This window comes from Malus domestica, chromosome 07 (genome assembly GCF_042453785.1).
Source record: "Malus domestica chromosome 07, GDT2T_hap1".
NCBI lineage: Eukaryota > Viridiplantae > Streptophyta > Magnoliopsida > Rosales > Rosaceae > Malus > Malus domestica.
The window spans coordinates 4827208-4853151 of record NC_091667.1 but is presented as its reverse complement, the minus strand read 5'-3'; the positions used below and the strand labels follow the sequence as shown (position 1 = coordinate 4853151).

The following is a 25944-nucleotide window of genomic DNA, read 5'->3' as shown; positions in this document are numbered from 1 at the left end:
GTGAACAACACAAACGGAATGATATGGAGCACTTGTGGATCAAATTGCCACTGATACCCTAAAAATTTGAGGCCTTAAAACCAAATAACATATCATTCAGCAAAGCTTTATCATGTCATCTATGATGACTGGTTCTTCGCCATTAACAACACAAATAAAAAATGATGAAAAATGATGATCACCTCGAGATCTCATGTTTTGCATGCGTTTCAACATCTTTATTTGTATCTAAAATGATGATTTCACCACACTAACTTGAATTAGTTAGGACTATATAAAAATCTCCTCCAAAAACCACCCAAATGGTATTTCAACATCTAGTGTGTTTATGAAAGTTCAATCTAATGCTTTAAATGCCTCTGTAAATCACACAATAATGGTTAGGATGTGACTAAAATGTCTTTGTAAGTCTTTTCAGCCCTCAAAAAATTAAATTATGATGGTGAAGCCGCAAGCTAATTTCCTTTTAAAAGAAGAAATAAATAAAAATCTAAGAAAAAATTATAGCACTGATCCCTCAAATAAAAATTCATGATAATTTGTCCCTCAACTCATCAAAACGTGCAACTATGATCATTTCGTCAACTCCGTTAAAACTTCTGTCAAAATGAGTCATGTGTAATGTACGTGAGATTGAATCAAGAGGCAAATATGAAAACCTAAATGAGAAAATTGTATAAATGGTCTCTCAACTTTAATCCAATTAGAGCAATGGTCTGTCAACTTTTATCCAATTGGAGCAATAGATCCTCAACTTTAACCCTATTGTAGCAATTATTCTTCTAACATTACTCATTTTGATGGAAGTTCTGATGGAGTTGACGAAAAAGACCATAACTGCACATTTTGTGGAGTTAAATGACCAATAGTAATAAATTTTTAGTTCATAAACCATTCCAATAAAATTAAAGTTGAGAGACAATTGCTACAATTTCCTCAAAATGTAATGCTTCAAATGCATGGCCATGTGCCATTGTGGATTCAATTGCTTTTGTCTTGTTTATATATTTGTTTACTAATTGAACTTGTTGATGTTGCATATGGACTAAGTAAAATCTTCAATCTTTAATTTGTACAAACTTTGTGTTTTATTAATCACTTATGAATTATAAAATTTATATCTGCATCTTTTCCACTCCTTTTAAGGATCTTGAAGTCCTTAATATGATTTGCCGCAAACTTTGTCTTGAAGCCATCTATGCAAAAACAATGTTTAGCTACTCAAAAATGAGTATGAACTCCTACTTAAAACTTTTCGTATTCGAATCACAAAGTTTTGTACTTATAATCAAAACTATTCTTATTATGAATCACTCTGTAATTATGAATCACTCTGTAAAGATCATTTCTGCAAAAAGTGAATTAAAAACAAGATCGTTTAGTCCATCTATTGTAGCAAATACATAGACGGTTCGTAATACTTTTACCAATTTCGTTCATATGTTTTTATACTATTTGATGACTAAATGGCCTTAGTTTTAATTCATTTTCTGCAAAACTGGTCTTTATAGGGTGATTTATAATATGAACGGTTTTGGTCATAAATAAGAAATTTGATAAATCGGCAAGGAACTGTCACATCCCGGCCCGGGACGGATCACTTCCAGGGCACACTCCACCACCGTAGCACGATATTGTCCGTTTTGGGCCCCGACTACGCCCTCACGGTTCTGTTTTTGGGAACTCACACGAGAACTTCCAAGTGGGTCACCCATCATGGGAGTGCTCTCGCGCACTACTCGCTTAACTTCGGAGTTCCGATGGAACCCGAAGCCAATGAGCTCCCAAAAGGCCTCGTGCTAGGTAGGGATGAGAATATACATTTAAGGATCACTCCCCTGGGCGATGTGGGATGTCACAATCCATCCCTCTTAGGGGCTCGACGTCCTCATTGGCACACTTTCGGCCAGTGATTGGCTCTGATACCAATTGTCACATCCCGGCCCGGGGCGGATCACTTCCCGGGCCCACTTCCCCACCGTAGCACGACATTGTTTGTTTTGGGCCCCGACTACGCCCTCACGGTTTTATTTTTGGGAACTCACACAAGAACTTCCTAGTGGGTCACCCATCATGGGAGTGCTCTCGCGCGCTACTCGCTTAAATTCGGAGTTCCGATGGAACCCGAAGCCAGTGAGCTCCTAAAAGGCCTCGTGCTAGGTAGGGATGAGAATTTACATTTAAGGATCACTCCTCTGGGCAATGTGGGATGTCACAGGAACAGTTTTGAGTAGGAACTCCTACTCATTCTTTGAGTAGCCAAGTATTATTCTTTATTGAATACCTTTAAAAATCTTTCTCACTGTTGATGCAAACACTGAAAACATACGATTTTGTATCCAAAATCAATTGTCAAGCATAGAAAGTAGTATTATTAACCCGACCACCCATTAAATATGTGGGTTGAGTCGGGTTGAAGTGTTATTAATTCGAACAAAACTAACTTACCCAAATAACAATTCTTGAACATGCATGTAGATTACAAATTAATACATATAAATCTAAAAGTTATTAAACACACTTGTTATTTCAATAGTGAATTTAAATATCAAGTAACAAGTAGTGATTATGCAACACCAAATTCACATGATTTAAGCCAAATATGATATGTATTTGAATTTTTTGTCAATCATACTCACCTTCAGGAGAAGAAAGAAAGTAAATAATCCCAAACCGTGAAACCCGCCCAACTCAACCCGCCTTAGAATGGTTCAGGTGAGTTGACTTACCTATTTTCTTGGGTGGAAATGAATTTCAATAATGTCAACCCGAGCTTATTGGGTTGGCCAACTGGTTGAAGTCCAACCCGACTAACCCACCCAACAAAAGATTCCAAATAAAGATAAAAAGGGTACCTACAATATTTAATTGTCAAATGAATGGACGACCTAAAGTTTTTAAATTGTCAAGTGTGGATTTGTAATCTCTTATGATAAATTAAGTAAACTTTTCCTTATCAACCACTTTTTTTTATTTTATACAAACGATAATACAACTCTAAGTTATACTAAGGAAATAGGATGAGCTTGAACCAATGATGCAATGAATTATTGAAGAATATCTTATTCAATAGGGCAATCCACCACTTGCTTATCAACTATTTTGACAAATCAACAATTTTACCTCTATCTATCGCATTGAGTTTCAAACTCTCTCCTTTCTTGTTTAGTTTAATAATATTACTTGTAATAAAAAAATATATATAATAAAGGTGAAGTTCTGATTTTACAAATTTTTTATAATTTGTCTATATATATAAAGGGAGCACACTAATTTGGTGAAACTTTCATAATATCGAATTAATATCAACACAATAATATCTAAAATAGGTAAATAAAAATAAAGTAAAACAATTAAAAAAAACGCGTAGGCATGTAGTAAGAACTTAGTATATAAATAATTAAAATATCTATTTTTCTTTCCAACCTTTTCTTTTTCCTATTATCGCTTCAACAATAATTGATTCGCACGCATACCATGTGTGAGATTGCTAGTTTGAACTAAGGGAAATGATTTTGACTCCTATTTTCTCCCTATGCATTTCTCTATTTTTTTGGTCTAGATTCGCCTTGAAAACTATTAGAAGAAAGGAGTGCAAATGAACACAAACGAAGCGTTAAAGTCATTTTCATTGAAATAAATGAAGCTATAACCATGTATAGTAGACACTGTAAGTAGACATATCTATAACGTTTGGGTTAGAACGGTCTAATCCAGATTTCATAAGTTTATTGATTAGATTTTGAATTCAAATCGCATTCGTATAATCAGATTTAACTTGTCAATTCATATTTAAATAGAGTTGAATTCGAATTAGAATTAGATTATTACAAAATAAAGCATCCTTTTATTGATTAGATTTCTACTGTTTTTTTTAAACAAAAAAACTGCTTTATTTTAAAATTAAGCAATAAAAAGTGATTGTTTAAAAAAATATTTAGTGACACACCTTGACCCGGAATGTTCACTTGGAAATCCAAATCGAGCTGTATTGGCCGACACCTAGAAGGTGATGAAGCGATAAAGTTTAGTGTAGTGGAAAATGTAAATAAATTTAAACCTAGAAGTGCCTAAATATAAGAGTGCGCTATGAGCGGGAATGAACCTATTTCACACGTGATGTCAGAGCATAAGTACAATACAGTAAGATAGGGTGAGAATTATACCATCGAAGGTAATTGTCTACACCAAGATTTGCTAAGAATCCTCGTCAACATGCAAGTTTAGCAATAAAACCTGGAGGGGCGAAAAATAAGGGTGAGTGGTCCTAGAAACAAATATTTGTAAAAACCTTTTTGAAAACATAATAACCCCTTACTGTAAAACAAGTATAGTATCCAAAATATGCATACTACGTATAATAAGAGAATACTTACCGTAACCTGCAAAATCTCAAGAATTTATTACGGCACAATATCTCGTAAATAAGGGCATGACATCCATAATCACAACATCTCACATAAGCAACATATCATATCTGGTGCTCATTGACACATGTTGGCACATAAGTTCATGCAAAGGTATTCTGACATGAACCGGACTGGGTGTAATAATAATATACGCTCTAGTATTACAATCACGTGAAGACTAATGCTATGTGCAACACATACAAGTCGGAGTTGCCTATTGCAACTTGTACGACAAGACTAATAGCTACAATGGATCCAAGGTGAGTGTACAGTGCAATGTGCACATACACGTGAAACAATGGCCCTGACCCGGATGAGTACTAACATCGGTGCAAGAATGATGAGCAAATAACTTAAATATAGTCATGCCACAATGACTCAATAACTCTAGTCAACATCACATTATTCATGAACATAAATATAATTAAGGCATCCCTTTATAGTAAGCTTACCTGAGTATCCCGTATGATTATTTCATACTTTCCCAACCATAAGGCATTTCTTATAAACGTTATTTTAATCATGGCCATCACGTAGAGAATTTGTTTACAAATGTATATATGGAAACTAACCAATATATATATATATATATATATATATGTATGTATGTATATATATATATATATATGTATGTATATATATATATGTATGTATGTATCAAAGAAAAGACCCACTCACAGATCATGTCACCTAGTCGAACCCGCCTCGTAGCATCAAGAGTCCTTGCGATCCACTCACAGATCATGTCACCTAGTCGAACCCGCCTCGTAGCATCAAGTTTTAGCTAGGTTTTATTTAAGTTTTTAGTCCATTAGCTTTTATTTTTGTTTTCTAGATTTGTTTTGCTTGAGGACAAGCAAAAAGCTAAGTTTGGGGGTATTTTGATGAGTAGATTTTATATTATATATTTAACCCTATTCTTAGTATATTTTGGTTATTATTTTGGAATAATTTTGATAGTGTGAATTGTATTTTCAATATAAAACTTTTGACTTCCTCTGGAGCAAAATGTGATCAAATGGATGAATTTTGGAGTAATTCTAGTTGGAGGGCGTTCGCGAGTCACTTAGCTTGATCATGTCAAAATATCAGATTTTTCCACCAAACGGTTATTTTCTGGCAAGAAAATAAAAGAGCAATGCACGGTGCTGGAAAAGTGACGTGTTGGGCTTGAATTGCGTTTTTGGAGCCCAAGATGATCTGATGGATTTGTGGCCTTCTGAAAATGTGTTCAGAACGTTCCGATCTTCAAAACAAGCTATCATAGGCCCGATTTGGAGGATATTTAAGGTTAAAATGTAGCTGGACCGTTTCTTTGCAGACTCTGAGTCCTTGCGATCCATTTCGCCTAGAAATGAAACCATTTAGGTAAATATAACGTGTCACATCCCGACCTGGGGTCCACCATATCTCGGGCCCGCTCTACCATCGTAGCACGATATTGTCTGCTTTGGGCCCCGACTACGCCATTACGGTTTTGTTTCTAGGAACTCACATGAAAACTTCCTAGTGGGTCACCCATCATGGGATTGCTCTCGCGCGCTACTTACTTAACTTCGGAGTTCCGATGGAACCCAAAGCTAATGAGCTCCCAAAAGGCCTTGTGCTAGGTAGGGATGAGAATATACATATAAGGATCACTCCCCTAGGCGATGTGGGATCTTACAATCCACCCCCCTTAAGAGGCCCGACGACCTCGTCGGCACACCATGGCCAGGGTTAGGCTTTAATACCAATCTGACATCCCGGCCCAGGGTCCACCATATCCCGGGCCCGCTCCACCACCGTAGCACGATATTGTCCGCTTTAGGCCTCGACTACGCCTTCAAGGTTTTGTTTCTAGGAACTCACACGAGAACTTCCCAGTGGGTCACCCATCATGGGATTGCTCTCGCGCGCTACTCACTTAACTTCGGAGTTCCGATGGAACCCGAAGCCAATGAGCTCTCAAAAGACCTCATGCTAGGTAGGGATGAGAATATACATATAAGGATCACTCCCTTGGGTGATGTGGGATCTTACATAATGTGCTAATGAAATTAACCGTTTTCGTACAACGTACGACTAATAAAGGAACTATCCTAAAACGGTCAAATTTCGAAAAACAGACAGTGGATTCGGAATCAGCGCGTCGAAATACGCTAAGGAATGTCTCTGTCAAATTTTACAAAAGGTCAACGGTTAAGCCTAAAAGTTAGCCGATGTATATATTATATGGGATAACTCACTAATCAATATAGGTCCACTAAGCCCTACATATTCTCTAGTAATACTAATTTTAATATTTGAGATCAATTCTTAGCATAGTGTCCAAAAGTCAAGTCTCTATCAAAGGTGAGGTCCACAACCTTATACAAGTCAACATGGAACATTCGCCCATGAATTTCCAATCCGTAACTTCCCGTAGTCCACACTATGCTTCTAGAACAACATACTAAAACTTTTTTACGATCCAACGGTCGGATCCCTGCCAATTGCTAGAATTAGGTTGCTATCAACGTTTGTTTTACAAACTTAGAAATTCAATTTTGGAAGATCCGTACGTCGGATTCCCAATTTATCAGTTCCTATGGTCCTCAAATATTACGTACTATAACATATTAAGGTTTAGTGACGATCTAATGGTCGGATCGTCGAATCAAGAAATGGTCAAGTGGCGTAGTATTCCATACTAGGTTCAAACTATCGAACTATATCTGTGAAATCCCATCCCCGGAATTTCACCATTTATTACGTATTTCGTAATTTAAATTCGTATTTCGAGATTACGTTATCTTTATTAGTTAATTTTAATTGTACTAATTATAAGTTTAGTAATTGATTAGTTATCGAGTTGGAAGTTTCATAAACAATCTTTATCTTTCGTTGACATTTCAAAGTTACAACTAGTGTTTTTAAATAAATCTTGAACCCACAAACGCATAGGAGAAAGCCGTTTGCAAATCTGAATTATAACGGTATAGTTACGGACATTTGAAGTGGTGAAACTTTAGATTGTGGGAATCATTTTATTTTCCACTTATGGGTAAAAGACGCAAACCGTACCGGCTATTATAAGTGGAATTGGGCAAATTAGGTGGTGGAAAAAGGTTAGGCAGCATCCACTATTAAGGGGACCCAGCAGATTTTTTTAAAGAGGAGAAATGATCAATATGAAGGAGGAAAAGGTTGACATTTTCTTTTTCCATTGGGTGAACCCGTGTACCACCACCAAACCCTTTTTATTTTCAAACCGGCCAATGTTAGGCCAATTCCTACCATTTCTCTTCTGATTGTCCTGCCTCATTCACCTGCAACTTGCTCCACTACCTTCCTCCTTCCCTCTCTACAAAAAAATCAAGGGTTTTAAGGTCTATTTCATGTAGAACTCCATAGGAGAACCAGGGGGTTCTCGACAATGAATTGTCATTCCGGAGAGTATCACCATTCACCATCACCCTTAATCAGTTTCCCTTGGACCCAAGAACAAGACCCAATTGGTGGTTGGGGCGTTGGAACACCAAGGAAGCCGAATTGAAGAACACCCACCTTAGGGTTTCGTTGGGTGCGAGCCAGTTTGAGGGCCTTCCTGGCCAAATTGGACTTGGCCACAGGTATAAAGTTTACTCTACTTGTTGAAATCTTCATTCTTGTAAAATTTGAGAATTTTTGGAAAAAGTCGAATTTTCCGATATGTGACATTCGATTTATGAAAATGTTGTTGATTGTATATATTATCGATAAGGTCTGCCACTTGATTATTTTAACAATTGACAATCTTATCATTGAATTGAGACAAGATTTTAATATGCTATTGTAGATTGTTTAAGGACATTAGGGACTTATAAGTGAAAATCTAGTGATTGGATTTTACGAAGCAAATGACGTAAGATCATGGACCCTTCATTAGAACGACGGTTCGATTCCTCATTAAATGTTGTTATGGGAGACATATGAGAATTTTTGAGTATATGAATTATCGAAGGAAATCTAAATGTGGACTTGTGCTTTGTTAGGCGGTGATAGAACGTGATGCCTTGACTATCGTGCTAGGGTACATTAGCACGGACTCCAGGTGAGTGACTTTAATATATGTGATATTGGTAATTACTAGGTTGTCATAATTATGATCCTGTGTGGATATGAATTTGTTTATGAATATGTTCTATTGAATTGTTATTCCAATACTTCGACATCAATTTATGTTTATAAAATGGGGTGTGGCATGTATATTGGAAATGTGGTTTGATTTGTATGATTGGCATGTTGAGATTAATGTGAGGACTAGTAATGACCGTTAACCATTATGATGGGGATTTGTTGCTTCGATATGGTTTCACCTTCCGCTTTGGTGATTGGTTCTAAATTTAGTAATTGTGCCTAACCTTCCTTTGTTGAGTTTTTGTAAATTAAGTAGCATGTACTTGTCTCATTTCTTTGAGCCATCGTACATTCTGATTGTTGGTCTTCTGCGATTCCGTTGAGTGATGGTCCGGAATCGTATCCACTCGGATTCCGTTGAAAGATGGTCCGAAATCTCTTCTATTTTGCGATTCCTTTGAGTGATGTTCCGGAATCGTATCTAAATTGGGTTTCATTTAGTTATTGTTACGTATTGTATTTAGCGATTTCGTTGAGTGAGGGTCCGGAATTGTATCCACTTGGATTCCATTGAGAGATGATCTGGAATCCCTCCTATTTCGCGATTCCATTGAGTGAAGGTCCGAGATCTTACTCACCTTGGGATTTATTGAATTTGAATTGAGATGCCTTCAAAGGGGTAGGCTTCGGTCAAACTGTGTCGCTCTAACTCTACTTTTCATTGTGTTGTATGAGAAGATGGTTGTGAGATGTTGTGATTGGTTTCAGATGAACCGTTGGGTGTTTGGGTGACTCATTCGGGGTTTGCAAAAGTTGGTATTGATTTCTTATGAATGATTTATATTCAAGATATGTAAATTGTGTTTGATGGTTGGCATTAGCATTATTCTCACATACTTGATATTATTGTCACTCGCATAAACTTCACAACTTATCCAGGTTGTTGTTTGCCTAGTGCACCATTCCGATGGTGTAGGCACTGATCATAAAGGTGACAGGTTTAAGTAGACTCTGGGAAGTTTGTAGGTGGGGATAGCAGTGCAGTTATCAGAGGTTTGGAGCGTTAGGTTACCCTTGTTTCACTCTTGTACTTTATCTTTTGGGACTTTCTTTTGAGCACCTCATACTTGTTCTTAGTAAAACAAAGATTATGCTTCTTTTTGGGATGTACATATTTGTAAATATTTTGTGGAGAACTTAGCCACCTTCACGTTATTTTGGGTTTTCAGTTAAAGTATTTCATTCTGTAACTTATACCGTATTCAACGAACATTATTTTCTTTGTCACGTGTCGATTTTCAACGTATGTTGGGATCGGGACGTGACAATATCAAACGGTTATCAAATTGAAATCAGAACATCGAATTTAACTTAAAAAGGTAGCGTCAGCCCGTTGGTCCCGTGTCGCCGCACGTGGTGGTTTCCGACGACCGAAAACTCACTTTTTTTACTAACTCCAAATTTTACCAAAATTTACAGGAAGATAGAGCTCAACAAGAGGAACAAGTTTTATACCTGCCATGAAGTCCAAAAATGGACGGAAGATGATCAATTTACCGATAAAGCCGGTGGGTGCCAAAAGCTTCTCGGCGTCAATTCGTCGCCTACGATGGTCCAACGAGGTCAAAGCTGGTCAGGATTTACTCCTGGGATGATGGGCTACAAAACCCAAGTGGTGGCATCGGCCATCGCTTTGCCGATTCACCGAAAAAAGGAAAAGGGTGGGCGGAGCACCATTGGTTATCATTAGGTTTTGTGGCCTCGCACCACCACGTACGGTGGTTAATCAAGGTGGTTCTTGGTTGGGTTTTGTAGAGGGGAGTGAGGGCTTCAAGATGGTGGTGGTGGCGTCGAAAAACTCCACCGGAGTTGGCCGGAATCGGCGTTGGAACATGGGAGGTCGCGGGGGTCAATTGGGTCGCGAATTGGGTTTGGGTTTGGTTTTTGGGCTTTTGGGTCAGTTTCCTCAAATGGAAACTTCCTAATTTGGCTGACTAATTATAGAGACTTACTACTAATAGTAGGTCCACATGTCTAAAAGGTCTCACTACTTCTTAGGCTCGTAACTTCTTCGTTCTAACTCGGAATTAAGATCCGTTTGTGCCCGCGCGTTCGTATCGTTGAGTACTTCGAGAATATGGTAAAATAACAGCTGGTCGAGTACTTCACAAATTGACGGTCAATGAAGGTCAACAATCTCGTCTCAAGGGCATTTTCGTCCATTCACTCTTTTAAAATTAATAAAATCATAAAAGTAGGAACGGGTCATCACATTTAGCTTATCTTAAAAAAAAAGTGACTTCTAGACAGTAGCTTTTAAAAGCCGCATGTAGATTGCTTTTGAAAACTATTTTCATAAAAAAAACAAAACTCACCTTTAATACTTTTAATACCTATTTAGTTTTAGAAAATGACATTGCTTATCCTTGTACACATGCTTTTCTCCCTTGAGGAACAAGGTGACTGCACCAGTTAACACTGCAACCACCACCCTTACGCCACCACCACCACCTTTGTTGCCGACATCATCATCACCATAATTCCTACCAATGCCACCATCACCTCAATTGTCACCACATCTAACCGCTACCACTGTCATCATTGTCACAAACATTGTCCCTACCATCATAGCTATCTTTACACGTTCAACGTCAACACCCCACTATTGACACCACCACCATAACACCGTCATTAACATTGCCATCACTAACACCACCATCCAACGTTGTTATCCATGCTACCTATATACCTCTACAACCACCAACATTACATCACCGTCGTTTCCACTACTATTACCACAACCATCGCTACTGTATATATATGTACGTATAAATGAATAAATAGAATTAAAAATGTCTTGAAAAGGTCCTGAAAACGCAAAACTTACAAATGAGAACTTTAACGAAAAGGTCATGGTACTGTTCACGTTACCGAAAATTCACATTTTTACACTAAAAAGTCAATCCTGGTACTATTCACTTTATCCTTTATTTTATTTTTATAGTTAAAACTCAAAAATTTCAAACTATTTTTATTAATTTTTCTCTTACAAATAGGCAGCAGGAGCATGGAGTGCCACGCGGCCGTTATCTGTTGCATTTGAGTTTTTAATTGGGAACTTTAACGAAAAACACCTGGTACTGTTCACTTTAGCGAAAAACCACATTTTTACACTAAAAAGTCAATCATGGTACTATTCATTTTACCCTTTATTTTGTCCTTATCATTAAAACTCAAAGTTTTCAAGCCCTTTTCATTAGTTTTCATTTTTTAATTTGATTTTGTGCCTACAAAGCATATCCCACTTCCACAGCGTTTTAATCACTTTTGGACAAAACTCTCGTTCATTGAGTTCACTCCATTCACACCTGCTCCCCTGCTTGCCTTCCCACGCTTATTTCTGTGGGACGACCGTTCCAGCCAATACAAGTAAATCTCCTTTTTGGTAATTTTGGGGTCGAATATTTGACTTTCTATTTTGTTCAAACTAAAAAATTACAATCATTATCAAAACCAGTAAACAACTTTAAAATTTTAATTGATCCGAACCATATGACTAAAACATAATGCTCGGTTACGTGACATCAAACATAACACTCGGTTATGTGACTTCTAACCTAACGTTTGGTTATGTGACATCTGATATAACGCTCGGTTATGTGATGTCTGACATAACTCTCGTTATTATGTAAAATAAGACATAGCACTCATTGTATGAAAAAATGTAGTGATTTTGCACTCTCTTAGTTCTTTTAGACACAAGTTAAATAAATCAAAGAAAACTAAAAATAAGGATAAATTGAATAAGTTTCATCAGACAATCATAGTCAAACCTTATCGGATAACTTTTATAGACGGTGACATTTATTTGGTCACCTAGTGACTAATAATCCATGATTACCTAATATCTATAGTTGAATTTGACATCAAATTTAAAATTAAAACATTAAAAACACGATTTAATCTACACATTTAAAATCGAATCTAAGAGCAAGTGAGAATGTACATGAACATTTAAAGGGTCCAAGCAAGTTTGGAAGACCATAATGAAGCCATGAGGGCGCAAGTAGAGGACCCTAGCAAGGAAAAAAAAGCACTAAATTTTATAAAAATGAATTTGGGAATTTTTGGTTTCTGCAGAAAGCCAGAAACCTCTCTCTCCTCTCTCTCTCTCTCTCTCTCTCTCTCTCTCTCTCTCAACTGCGCTTTTTGAGTTTTGTTTGTGTTTCTGCAAATTGGATACATTAAACAAATAGATACAGTTGGTATGTGTGAGTGCTACTGCTGATAATTCCAACCTCAACACTCAAACAAACAGCAATCTCTTCAACCCAAACTCTCCCTGCGATTCAGATCGGACTCTCTCCCTCTCTCTCTCTCTAAAGTGAGTGCTCTCTCTCTCTCTCTCTCTCTCTCTCTCTATATATATATATATATGTATCCGATGCTCCTTATTCAGGCAGACCTCTCAGTCAGTCATTCTTCTTCTTGTAAAAAATTGAATTTGTTGGAACTTTTGTTTTTTTTCCTGAGGATAAACATTCGTGCATTTGGGAATGAAGTTGGGTCAGTGATTTTTTTCTTCGTTTAATTAATTAATTTTATTTAAGAACACACTTATTTCTGTTGCATGCAAATCGAATTTCTGGGATTTGGGGTTTTCTGTGGTGAAGTGATGTGAAATTTTGTTCCTTTTTGGAGGAATAAGGTAATTTCATTTTTCATTTTTCATTTTTCATAGTGTTGCTCATTGATTTTCTGGGAAAATTGGATTTTTGGGGTTTTTCTTTGTGGGATTTTGATGGTGGGTTTAGGGTTTGAAAGCATTGGGTCAAATGGAGGCTCTGCAACTCCTTCAATCACTTGCATGCAAGAGTTCACAGCTTTTTCTGGCAAATCCTCTTGTTAGTTTAGACCCTTAATTTTTACCTTTTTTGCTTTTAAATATCTTTATGTGCTTGATTAGATTTGGGTTTCAATCACTTAGACCCTGGTTTATTAGATTTCTTTTTTCTCTATATAGAGGTTCATGATTTTGAGTTGAATTTGCAAGTTGGTAATCTTTTGGTTTTTGTTTATATTTCGAATAAATTGGACTGCTCTTAATTCTTATCCATTTAAGGGGGAAAGCTGTAATTTTATGGGCATTAATCTAGCCTTTTTTTTTCTTCTTTTTTTTCTCTTCATTTTTTCCTTCTTGTTAATGTCAGCTTATGGTTCTACTGATTGCATGCCTCCATGTTTTATTCCATGGAACTGATGAAATCATTCTAACCGTCATTCAACTTTGTATTCATTTGCAAATCATGTTGATATGTACTCACCGTCGTTGTCATTCTTCGTCTAGTTACTTGGTATTTTGACCATGATCTTGTTAAATACTAGAAAATTCAGAGTCTGAACCGTCGATGTTTTTTTGATATAGGTTTCTGATATTCAGGTTGATTGAAGATTGCGTCTTGTGGGTTTAAGGCTGAACTATGTTATCGTTTTGTATATTTGAAAATTTAGACTTTCAGTGTAACTGACAATATCTTATTAAGAATTGGTGAATGGGGATACAGACAATGGGATCTCAAGGTGGGGCTGATGGTAATTGCAAACAGCCACAGTTTCAGCCTTTGGGACGGCAAAACTCAATGTACAGTCTCACATTGGATGAGGTACAGAATCAGTTAGGTGACTTGGGGAAGCCACTCAGCAGCATGAACCTTGATGAGCTTCTAAAAAATGTATGGAGTGTGGAAGCAAATCAGACCATGGGCATAGATATTGAAGGCACGACACTGGTCAATCAAGCTCAACTGCAGCGTCAAGCAAGCCTGTCATTAACTAGTGCATTGAGCAAGAAGACAGTCGATGAGGTTTGGAGAGATATTCAACAAAGCAAAGACGAAGAAGAAAAGAAATCTCAAGAACGACAACGGACTTTGGGAGAGATGACTTTGGAGGATTTCTTGGTCAAAGCCGGAGTTGTTGCTGAAGCTGAAGCATCTTCGGACAAACAATGTGCTGGTCCTCTTGTTGGGGTTGATGCGAATGTGGCAGCACAGTTTCCACAAGGTCAGTGGATGCAGTACTCACAACCACAATATCAGCATCCACAACAAAGTATGATGGGGGTATACATGCCAAGCCAACCTATACCACCGCCAATGCACGTAGGGGCTGGAGCTATGATGGAAGTCCCGTATCCTGACAACCAAGTTCCATTGCCTTCACCCTTAATGGGTGCTCTATCAGATACGCCGACACCTGGGAGGAAAAGGGGCAACCCTGAGGACATTGTTGAGAAGACTGTTGAGCGAAGGCAAAAGAGAATGATAAAGAACCGGGAATCTGCTGCGCGTTCGCGAGCAAGGAAGCAGGTCAATATTTCCTATCTTTTGGTTTATAAGTCCACCACAAGGTTTTCTTTTTGCAATTTTAGCTGAATTTTGTAAACTGTTAACAGGCATATACAAATGAACTGGAGAACAAAGTTTCACGTCTGGAGGAGGAAAATGAAAGGCTAAGGAAACAGAAGGTCAGGTTTCTTTTTGTCTGTTGTATATTTGTATTTGCATCATTTGATTTCTTTAATACATCTTGAATTGTTGACTGATGATTGTAGCTTGCTTCAGTATAACTGCAATTAGTAAAACATTTTATTTCCTTGTTAGAAAAGAGATAATCTAAGTTGGCTTCTTTTCTTTCATTTGGTAGTAGGAAGTTGTTTGTTTTGCATCAAATTTAATTATTCAGATACAAGCCTGTAGGTAATTGAGACCAACGCACACAGACACCGCTAACATAAATTCATGGTTGCAATGGATGATTATTATGTTTCTTGATTTTGGATATTGGCATACTGCTGAAATCAGATTAATCTGATGCAGAGTCATTGATTGTAGAGAAATAGTGATGTAGGTATTAGGATAGGTTTGAAAACCATTCTATAAAAGGTTTAACTGGTAATTTAGTAGCTAGAGTTTGATAATATTACAGATTGGTAGCTGCATGATTGAAAAACATGATTCTTTTTTCCTTAAGAAAATTCTATAGAAGGAATGAAGAATGCTAAGGGGCATTATCCAATATACAACAAATTAGAAACATAAGAAGCAAAAAGAAAAACTCATGAAAGAACCAGGAATACTGTATTTTTCAGTTTTATGAACCTAGTAAATACCAGAAAAACTCATTCTGGCCGGTACCAGTATTTGGCCTGTACTACGGACTAGTACAAATGATAAAATGCAACAGTTTGGTACGCCAAATGTAATGGACAAGCATGGTGTCCACACAGGTTGCCATATAAACCACTGTTTATGGGTCATGATAGCTGATACATTACAGTTTGGTGATGATGGGTTGCGCATTTTTTTTGGTTCTATTATACAACCTTAAAGGTGCTGGGGGCTCATCCCTTTTCACCCCCTCTTTTACATGTGGCCATTAGTTAGCTAACTGAGGAGATAGTTTTGAATGTCTAGATGAAGTTTTACCTGTGCTTAGATATATCAGACTCTCTGTCTGGATGGCTTCCGTATATGGCTATTTTCCTCATACATTAGAGTTTGCTTACAGAAAGAAATTCTATAGGTATGCTACAATGCATACTATACCGACCTACTATTATGTAAACTCCAAAACCTCCGTTCACCCTCTGAACATCATCTTTTTTTACAGGAAAACAAAAACTAAACTGCTTCTGCTGCCGGCTCTGGTATCGGCGTGCCTTCCTGCAACGGCAGGGGAGCCGGCAGGGAAGACTTCTTTTCATTTTTTAAAAAAGTTTTTTTTCGTTTTTGCTCTCTTAAGCTTTTACAAATCGTAAAGATAGGAAGTTTCGGGAAAATAAGGTGCGTGGGTAAATACTGAGTAAATTGTTGGGTACCCCTATTGAATTTTCCGTGATGTTATGACTTATTATCAATGTTTTTACTCTACATGCTTTCAAGACTTGTGATCCAGAGTTAGTAGTTTAGAGTTTTAGCGTTGTAAGTTTAGGTAGTAGTTTGTGTAGTAGCCGATGAATGTTCTTACTACTAGTTCCACCTTGAATATTGGGATTGTTTCCTGCTCCCTCAATGCTTTTGTTGACAAGCAGGTACTCCTAGTTGCTAATGAATGTTCAAGTTCAAGGACAAAGTTGGACATGGCATGATTTTTCGGAAAGTGGTGATAGATTGTGGATGAGGTGTAGAATTGTGTGTGGGTTTATTTTTCTACTTTTCTTTAGGTTTGGGGAATGGGTCTGAGCATTTAGCATAATAATATCTCTAGTGATATCCCTATGAGGAGCACTTGGTTCTTTGAAAGTTTGGCCATAAAAAAGATTTCATGTCCAAGTATTATGGTGAAAGTGCAAGATTGCAAGGATTGATATGCCACCAATTTTTAAGTTGTAAATATGACTGGATTACCCACATGTTAGGGCCTTGCTGTTCCAGTTGTTAGTGATGCAACCCATTCCGACACGTGTTAACTCAAATTACCTCCTAGAAATTACTATAGAAGAGAGAGTGGAGAAACTTTAACTTCATTGAGGACTCAAAATGGGCAGCAATGGTGCAAACAGAATTGTACCTTAAAATGATAGTTGGGAAGCCAAATGCTACATTTGTTGGACTTCTCGCTTGTGTTTGAAGTGGACTTCTTGTCCACTGCCATTTTACTTAATAAAATGTTCGTTTCCCCCCGCATATGTAATTAAAAGAATGCTGCTTAAGATGTCCCAGTTTTTAATTTTCATCCGTAGTTTGGACTAGTGTTGTTTTGGAGGATCTACTTCCTCCTTTTGTTATCTACACTTTGCATTCAACTTGCTTTCCATTTTTCCAAGCTGGTAGAAAACTTGTTGCCTAGTTTGTTCTTGACTTTGCACGACGTTGAGATAACGCCATGATTAAACGATCATTTTCTATATCATTTCTCTTTCTCCATTACTCAAATATAATTGAAAATAAAGAAATTTCGCAGACCAGGCTTGGGAATTTTCTGAATTTTAAATTAGCAACGAAAGAAATTATCGTTTATTTTTATATAATAGATATCTTATTCGTATTGCTTTCTGTCGTTGCAGGAGCTAGAGAAGGTGTTGCCCAGTGCACCGCCTCCGGAGCCAAAGTACCAGCTTCGGAGAACATCATCAGCTCCACTCTGAAATTTGTATCTATATGCACCAGCTGCTTGTGCTTTCCTTTTTTTTCACTTTGTGACATTAGTCTCGTTAGGAATTTTCGTCGAACCATTTTACTCAATTGTCTGTAAGACTTGTCCAGAAAATTTTAGAGTTGTTTTCGAAATTGTTGTGTTCATGGTCTCTCTCTGCCTGCTGCAACCCATGCCGTTTGGAAACCATGTTCTTTGCTGGGGTTCGGGTTCGGGTTCTGGTTCTAGTAAACTAACTCGTAGTACAAATATATCTGGTTAGGGTAAGTGATGACTCTTTGACATCAGGGGTTGAGGGTTGGCACGAAGCGCCATTTTCAGGTTTTATTCGGGGTGGTGCTACGTACATTAAATTTATGCGCTAAATGATGTCGCACATTCTACATCATATAAATTTTTATTACAATTATTAATCAAATTCTAACGAACAAATTTGATTGATGTCGCATCATTTGGTGTACCTAGTATTATTCCTTTATTGGAGCTGTATAAATTCCCGTGGAGATGTTAAGAATTGTTCTACATCGGAAAGTTTAAGAAACCGTGTTTGGGTTTATAAGGAGTCCGAGTCACCATTCTATTGTCAATTCTTCCCAGAAGATGTTTATGAAGAAGAGAAGGTAGGACAGAAATAACTCTTGGAAAAATGACCTCTGAAATCCATAGGGTATCCAATATTTTCAACAGAAAAACATTGGGGGTCATCACATTCTTATTTATCTTGCGGAATTCTGGCGCTGCCACACTGCCACCACCAGTGGCGGATGCATTGAGGGGCCCCCCGGGGGTGTTAGCTGATCCCCTGAACTTCGGTGAACATCTATGGATACCTTGGATGTTGACCCTTCGAACTTCGGTGAATGTCCAGGGATATTTTGGATGCTGCCCTTTTGAAGATTAGAGTTGGCTTCATACATGCCCTTCAATTGACTTCAGGCCTACCAAGAACCAATGAATGTCCATGAATACCTTGCATACATTAACAGGTGTGCAATATGGCTTTCCAAATGACTTTGGGTCTACCAAGACTCGATGAAATGGCGATATGCATGCTATTTTTGGTAAAAAAAATCTACGTGTTGCGCGCACCATTCTTACTGACCCCCTAATATTATTTCTTGGATCCGCCACCGTCACTTCACGGAGTCTCTGACGTTGCATCTGAGCGGCTACCAATATGGCCGCAGCGTACTGGTTCGACTGTGGTAAAGAGAAAACAGCTAACTGTCAGAAACTTTCACTTGCACATTTTTTCTTCACAAGTGAACGGTTGAGATTTAATTAATTGAGCAAAGCTCGCGTATGGTGCACCAGTCTTCTTAATCAAAGACATATATGACAAGTATCAGAGGGACAAATTCTGAATGTTTGTTTGTCTGGAAATTTACGAAAGTAAAGAACGTCAAACATAAATGGCACAAGTAGTTTCCGAAATAGTATCTGAACATAAATATCACACGAGTTCATATGCTATTGTAAGGCCAAAATATCTTCAACAAAAGAACATGTAGTTCTTGACATCTTCATGCAGCTTTGGTAATTCAGGCACCGCCACACCACCAGCTACTGTAACACTACCACCTCGGCTTGAGGAAGTCTCCGACATTTCATCGAAGTCAATGAACTGCGACATCTGAGCGGCTGCCAGATGAGCATAGCGTATCGGAGCAACTGTAGTAAAGAGAAAACAGCAACCACCAACAACTTCATCATACACCAAGCAGAAAAAAAGTAGGGAAAAATAACCGGAAGAGAATATATTACCTACTGATATGGCTGTGGTACTCCTTTGGAACCTGTATATAAATTATAGCAGGGTTTCAGGTCTGAAGCAAACTCATACTTCGGAAAACATAACCAGAACCTATTTTTCCCGACTTCAAAGATTTTTTACGCAAAACGAGAATATGAGTATACTTACACATACGATAAAGAGTGAACAAGTTCTTGCAAGTCATCTGCTGAATAGCCAAGTTGATCAAGTAGAACATGATAATGAGTAGGTCGTGTAGTCCCCTACATCAACAATCCAAAGTCGACTGAATGTTTTCTCTTCAACGTAGCTCAATCAGATAGTTATACGGAGTAAAACAATCCAAAACGCAGAACAATGTCGAGTAGACAAGCAATAATATGTGCTGGTTACAGTAGATAAACATAATCCACTAAACAAATTATTAGACATAAGTTAAAATTTCTTGATTCCATTAAATTAGCAGATAAAAATCGTTCTGGGGACGACCAACTTGCATCGCAGGAAACACATTCTCTAGTTTATCTGCTGAGGTATATTATCTTCCATAAGAAGAGCAACGGGTTCTTAAGAATACTCACAATCATCCCAGCATGAGCACACAGGTAGAAATCATTGTTAGTTGGATGACAAACTGTTCTGTCAATGATAGTCCCTGCATTCAAGTTATGAAAGGAAACTTCTGATTATGGGACAATTACTGAAAGTGCATTTCCTTCTGGTTTTCTGTTCAAAAATTCATGCAGCGATGGGAAAATGACTAACCCGGTGGAACATTATGAGGAGAACCGGTCTGGAAGAATTTTGTATGGTGATTCTTTTGTGCTACAATTACCATGAACTTTGGAGACCACCCCTCATCAAGAAACTTGCAGGCCTGAAATACGTATTTATAGATATAACAAAATTTAGATATGAACATCTTCTATTTCCAGGAAAGAATTAGAAAGAAAATTTAAATTGACCAAGAGAGACCTGAATGATCTGGCTCATTTCATCATTCAAGACTTGGTCGAACTGTGATTCGCTCGTTCCATCCCTAAGCAAAAGAAAACCAAAACAAGTTCAGCAGGAATTGTACATGACCTTTGTGAAACTATTCAATGAATGATTCAACATTGTTAGACAAATATGAACCAGAGCTAATTTGAAGATTCATTTAAATGGGAATGGGATGTCATCAACACCGATCGCTTGAGATGCTAACCTTTCAAGATATGATACTAATAAAAATTGGATATAAGGATGAAACGCATAACAACTCTTACACTTAATCACAGAGAACATTAACAAAATTTTATTTTATTTCTCTACTCATTGTTGTAGGACATTGCCTAAACAGGCAAAGAACAATACCACAGAGAGCCTGCAGTTGTAGATCTGTGATTATATATGTCAGAATAATTGTTGTAAAATGTCAATATAACGATACTACTATACCTCAAGAAAATTTTCTAGCTTTTTATTTAAAGTACAAAAAAGGACTCGCAATAGTTCGCTGGTGACGATCAAGGGCATAATCAAAATGAATTTTATAACTCCCTACATATGTGGCATAACTCTTATGAATAATACTACACCTGAAAATTATTATCTGAGCCGGCTTACAGCTGTTTGATGAACGATAAAAGTCTAGTAGCAGTTCCCTGAAAAGAGCACATATGTTACAGAATTGAATGAAACAAGTACACCAGAAGTAAGTTTTAAATAATCAGATAACAGATAACTGGATGCAAAAATATTAAAGTGGCGAGGTCAATGTAAGTGGTGGGAGAGGCCAACCTGATTATGCCCTCATCATCTTTTTCTGACACAGGCTTGAACAGAGAAGCAATCATTTCTACTTTCGGTGATTGAGTACGAACTGAGGCGCGATAATGAGAAATTGAGGGCCATTTCCTCGAACCAACCACCTACAAACCTCCAACTTACAATATGTAAAGAGGTATGCATCAACAAATGCACATGACATGATACAGCAGCAAACTTCCCGGGTGACATGATTGAAAAAAAAAAAAAATCAGTTTAGAGGTTGAAATGGTTACCACTGCAATAGAAGGAACATCTGACCGCCCAGGTGAGCCATGGGACACATCCATACCCAAAATCATAGTAGGAGACCTGGAAGCCATAGGTATAGAACGAGAATACTCCGCTGTTAGATAGGTGTTCATTCCACCAAGCTGCATATGCGACATTAAGACAATAAGATTAAGGCATGACTAATAACTAAAACCAAACCATAGACGAGATGACAAGAGCCAATTTCCACAAATACCTTAGCATTGATTTTGAGGAGCACATTTGTGATATACTGATCATTCATCCTTTTACCCTTCCAGATAATGCACTGTGTTATAACCCCGACCTCGGAGAGACATTTCCTTTTCCATGGACCTTAAGTGTAAGGAATTGTTAGTACAGAATATATACTCCCAAACTAAAATGTGAAAACAATAAATAGATGAAAAAAAAAATTGTGATCTGATTGTGACCATATATGTTATTCCTCTCAGGAAGAATACACAGCAGAAGCTTTGGTATTTCTTTCTTAATTCTCAATCCTCTTTCTTCAAACACCTTGTCCACTCGGACCGCAGCTGGCTCGCGCTTATGCTGATTTTTCTCTTGAAATACATGACTTGGAGGATGTATGGCCTACCGAAAAACAACAAAAAATGTTTAGAACAAAGAATTAAGGGATCAGATGTACAGCCTGGAGTAGATCTCATAATATAATTCAGAGGAAAGGGAAAATCTCACAATTCCTCTCATATCTCCACACTTCAACATAGTTTTGATCAGGAAATCAATGTCACGGAAATCAGAGAAGTTGACAATTGCCCACGTCTCAATTTTTACCGGTTCCACAAAACTCTACATGCAGGTAAGCAAGCTAAATTCAGTACAAGAAATTCAGAATTTGAAAGTGGTGAAACAAGAAAGCACAAGAAAAGAAGAGCACCATATTGCTGAAATTCCAGCGCCCATTCCGGGGGAAAAAATCATTCCCATTGCCCACTTTTAACTGCAACAAAAGAGAGATGATAAAAAGGACATACATCAATAAAATAATAGTAGCGACATGAAAAGAAAGGATCCAAAATTTTTACCCTTGGGGCTGACAGCACACGGCCTTCAACCTGCATAAATTCAGGACTGATTGATATTCCAGAAGATTGAAGCATCCGGTCAGCATTGTAGTTACTACTTCTCAGCTCCTGCAAGAATATAACATATGAGACGAAAGAAAGTGTTAGATTCAAAATTTCAAAGTTTAAACTATAACACATGGAGAGAAATAACTCACACGTTGCAAAACTGAAATCCGCTCCTGGGGCTTCTGCCGGGACTCCCCCACTAGTGTAGACCTTTGCTTAGTGGACAAGGCTTTGGTATAGCGTTGCAATGGAACCAAGGTACAAAGCTATACAGGCAAAGGAGCATGAAAAATAATTCCAATATTAACCATAGTAGTTATCATTTGAAGTTAATGTATCACCTCAAGTGGAAAGAAAGATGGCCGCTTTGCTTTCCCAACATTGATGCATGGAAAATCTGCTGACTCACGTACAGGTATGTGTTTATGGCGAACAAAGTAGTCATAAACAGTAACTTCTTCTCCGTCACCATCTTGTCCTTTACTCTTTTTTAGAAAAAACCTTCACATAGAGAAAACATGGTGAAATATTTCAGATAAACAGGTTCATACATATTAGAATACAAGAACTTGAGATGATGTTTAGATGGCATTGGTAATGCACTGAAAGAACTTACGTCTGCTCTTTGCAGGAATCGTCACTCAATCCAGTGATTTTGTACTCCATACCAGAGGATTCGATCCTGATCCGTAGATTTTTTAGCGTCCTTTTAGCCTATGATCAAATAAAGAAGCTCAGAGCCTAAGACTCATGAATGAAGTCATATCAATGCAATGCCAATACTGTATGAAATCACTTTTAAGTACCTTGATCCAATCAATATGGCGAAGGTGATTAACTTTTTGGTTCTCCAAGAGGAAGTTCAAAACGGGACCTGGTTTTATGATCACTGTAGTGGATACATCTGCATTCAGGCAGGGATAGTGATTAATGTGGCAGTAAAATGACAGAGAACAAATGAAAGCTTAGAAATTTACCCATGTTCAGGGAAAGACCCGCTTGGGTAGCTCGGAAACTTGAATGGAAGCCCGAGCAGCCTGACAAGCCTTCTCCCAAGTCTGGATTCCTTGGATTGTTACGGAAGAAAGACTGTCGGACAAGGAGACAACCCCTGGACAGAAACAGTGTATGATGAACCAACAAGGGAAGACTGATCGAGGGAAAGATACAACATTCAACTACTTACTGCTTTACTGCATGCTGCCTTAGAATGATGTCCAGAACTCTAACTGCTTCCTGAAACTCCTTTGAATCCTGACCTCGTGATCCATTTACGATCGCTTGCATTGGGATTTTAGTAGCATAATTTATCAGCACCTTTATTGTTTTGGATTGAAATGAATGCTTAAGTCTCTTCCTATCGCTTCCACTCTCAGCTGGGTCGTAACTACTACTACCTCCAACATTCCCAATTCGCCTAGTGTGTGAAAAATAGCCACTGAGCCAATGATCTCAAGAGAAAATGAGAGCAAGATAAATTCAACATGATCATCCACAAATCAGTACCTGCTTGACGAGATGTTGTCCAATACTACCACAAAGTCGAGTCTTTTATGAGGGAGAGAGCCAACAGTAAACAAGTTCTTCTGTCCATCATAAGCAAATTCTTTTCGTCCTAGATCCCTGTCATATGTCTCTTTAACTTTTTCAACAACTTTGCGTCCAATAGCGTTCGCTGTAACTGGGGTTCCATCCTCATAAAACATGTCAATCTGTACTAACAACATATCTAACATCAATACATTATACAAACATTAAGCTGCAAAATAGATGCTAATTAAGATAGGTAGGGACGAGCAAGTTACACTATAATGGAAAAAGTAGCCATCCGAAATTTTCACTCCCACTTTGAAATGGTTAGTTGTTAGTTGGATGTTTTTTCCTCTAGATCCAAAGCCTGGCCTTGACATGGGAACAAGTTTAGAAGTCGATGGTTTCTTAAACACTTCAACAGATTTTCCTTCTGCCACAGTTGGGACAACTTTTGGAGGAATAATGGCGGGAGGAGGATGAAGCTCAGCTCCTTTGGGATCGGAAGACTCCATTACCTTATACCTGCCAACCCCGCAATTGATAAGCAATGTAGGTGTAAACTGCAGGTAACAAAGAGATACATCTCTACCAAATTCAAACTTGAGCCAGTTTCTCTTCCAAAACAATTGTCCTGCCACTAACTCATCAGGAGGAATACACATGGAAAGCACTAAAAACTAAATCAGGGAGAATACATACAACAGCAAAGAAACGAAGACGAGAACTGAAATAACCAATTCATGCACAGCAAAGGAATAAGATGATGGTTTCAAGGATTTAAATAACAAATAAATTGCATTTTGGATCATACTCAAGCATTCTTCAAAGTATAATCTTAATCTGTTAATTTATTGATTGCTAAGAAATGGTAATTTTCATTTTTTAAAGAGTCCATTACCTCATCATTTGTTTCTGATATAAAAGCAAAAAACTTAAAACACTTGGGGGTCTTTTGATAATTATTCCATTCTCAGTTTCAGTTTCAGTTTTTGCGTTCACTTTTTTTTTTTTTTTTTTTTAATTTATTAAATGACTGCTTATAGATTTCAATTTTCAGAAAAATGAAAAATGAAAAAAATTGAAATGGTTATCAAACAGGCCCTCAATATTTTTCAAGACTGAAAATCTCAATACAAACAAGAAAATAGATAAAGAAAAGAAACAATTCATCTAATACTCAAATCTAAAGCCAGCCAAAGAACATTGCATCACAAAGAAACGGTGGTTTCTGGCGGAAATGCAGACAAGAACAAAGAAAGAAGAAAAACAAGCTACATATAACCAAAAACCCTACGAAAGCAAGGGAAAAACAAACCTTTAAAAATATTGCTCCACCACCGAGCAGATCTGTTGTACAAACTACAAACACACTTTTAAATAAAAAAAGAAAGAAAAGAAACAGCCTTTAGAAAAAAGATTGCTGTGAACACGAAAAATTCCTGAAACGAAAGAGACAAGAACGAACGCGCACAAACAAATATTTGTATTTTTGATGATTTTGGGTTACAATCTCTCTCTATTTTGATCATCTGATTCGATCTCCGTAAGGTGTGTATTTGTGGATGTGTGATTGATCCAAAGGGCCGTTGGGCTTGATCTAAGGATGAACGTTCTTCAAGGGCCGTGGACTTGATCTTGAAGGTGGATTTGAGCGGATCTTCAAAGGGGCTTTTGGGCTTGATCTTTGAAGAACAGTGATGAACGGATCTCCAAGGGCTTTTGGGCTTGATCTTGAAGAACAGTGATGAACGGATCTTCAAGGAGTTTTGGGCTTGATCTTGAAGAACAATTGGATTTGTGGATTTGTCGACGTTGTTGATCCAAAGGGCCGTTGGGGCTTGATCTTGGATGA

At 37.6% G+C, this 25944-nt stretch overlaps 2 protein-coding genes across 5 annotated transcripts; one reads left to right on the top strand and one right to left on the bottom strand.

The window, feature by feature from the left end:
• The first annotated feature begins 12613 nt into the window (after positions 1-12613).
• BZIP15 (ABSCISIC ACID-INSENSITIVE 5-like protein 2) lies at positions 12614-17779 on the top strand. 4 transcript variants are annotated; one of them, XM_008377184.4, is made up of 4 exons: positions 12614-12873; positions 14033-14857; positions 14944-15015; positions 17557-17779. In XM_008377184.4, exons 2-4 carry the CDS (start codon positions 14042-14044, stop codon positions 17635-17637), a joined length of 969 nt encoding a protein of 322 aa, XP_008375406.1. In that variant the 5' UTR covers positions 12614-12873; positions 14033-14041; the 3' UTR covers positions 17638-17779.
• A 1182-nt stretch (positions 17780-18961) lies between these two features.
• On the bottom strand, positions 18962-25507 carry LOC103438743 (protein argonaute 4A-like). The gene is made up of 23 exons (XM_029105223.2): positions 25408-25507; positions 24365-24614; positions 24066-24271; positions 23746-23976; positions 23537-23670; positions 23366-23463; positions 23176-23273; positions 22901-23060; positions 22709-22825; positions 22512-22619; positions 22364-22426; positions 22162-22275; positions 21894-22056; positions 21677-21795; positions 21444-21581; positions 21181-21311; positions 20979-21044; positions 20374-20437; positions 20164-20275; positions 19980-20053; positions 19567-19661; positions 19410-19441; positions 18962-19316 (listed from the first exon to the last, which is right to left on the bottom strand). The coding sequence occupies exons 2-23, from the start codon at positions 24602-24604 to the stop codon at positions 19138-19140; spliced, it is 2742 nt and encodes a 913-aa protein (XP_028961056.1). The 5' UTR covers positions 24605-24614; positions 25408-25507; the 3' UTR covers positions 18962-19137.
• Between the last annotated feature and the right edge of the window lie 437 nt (positions 25508-25944).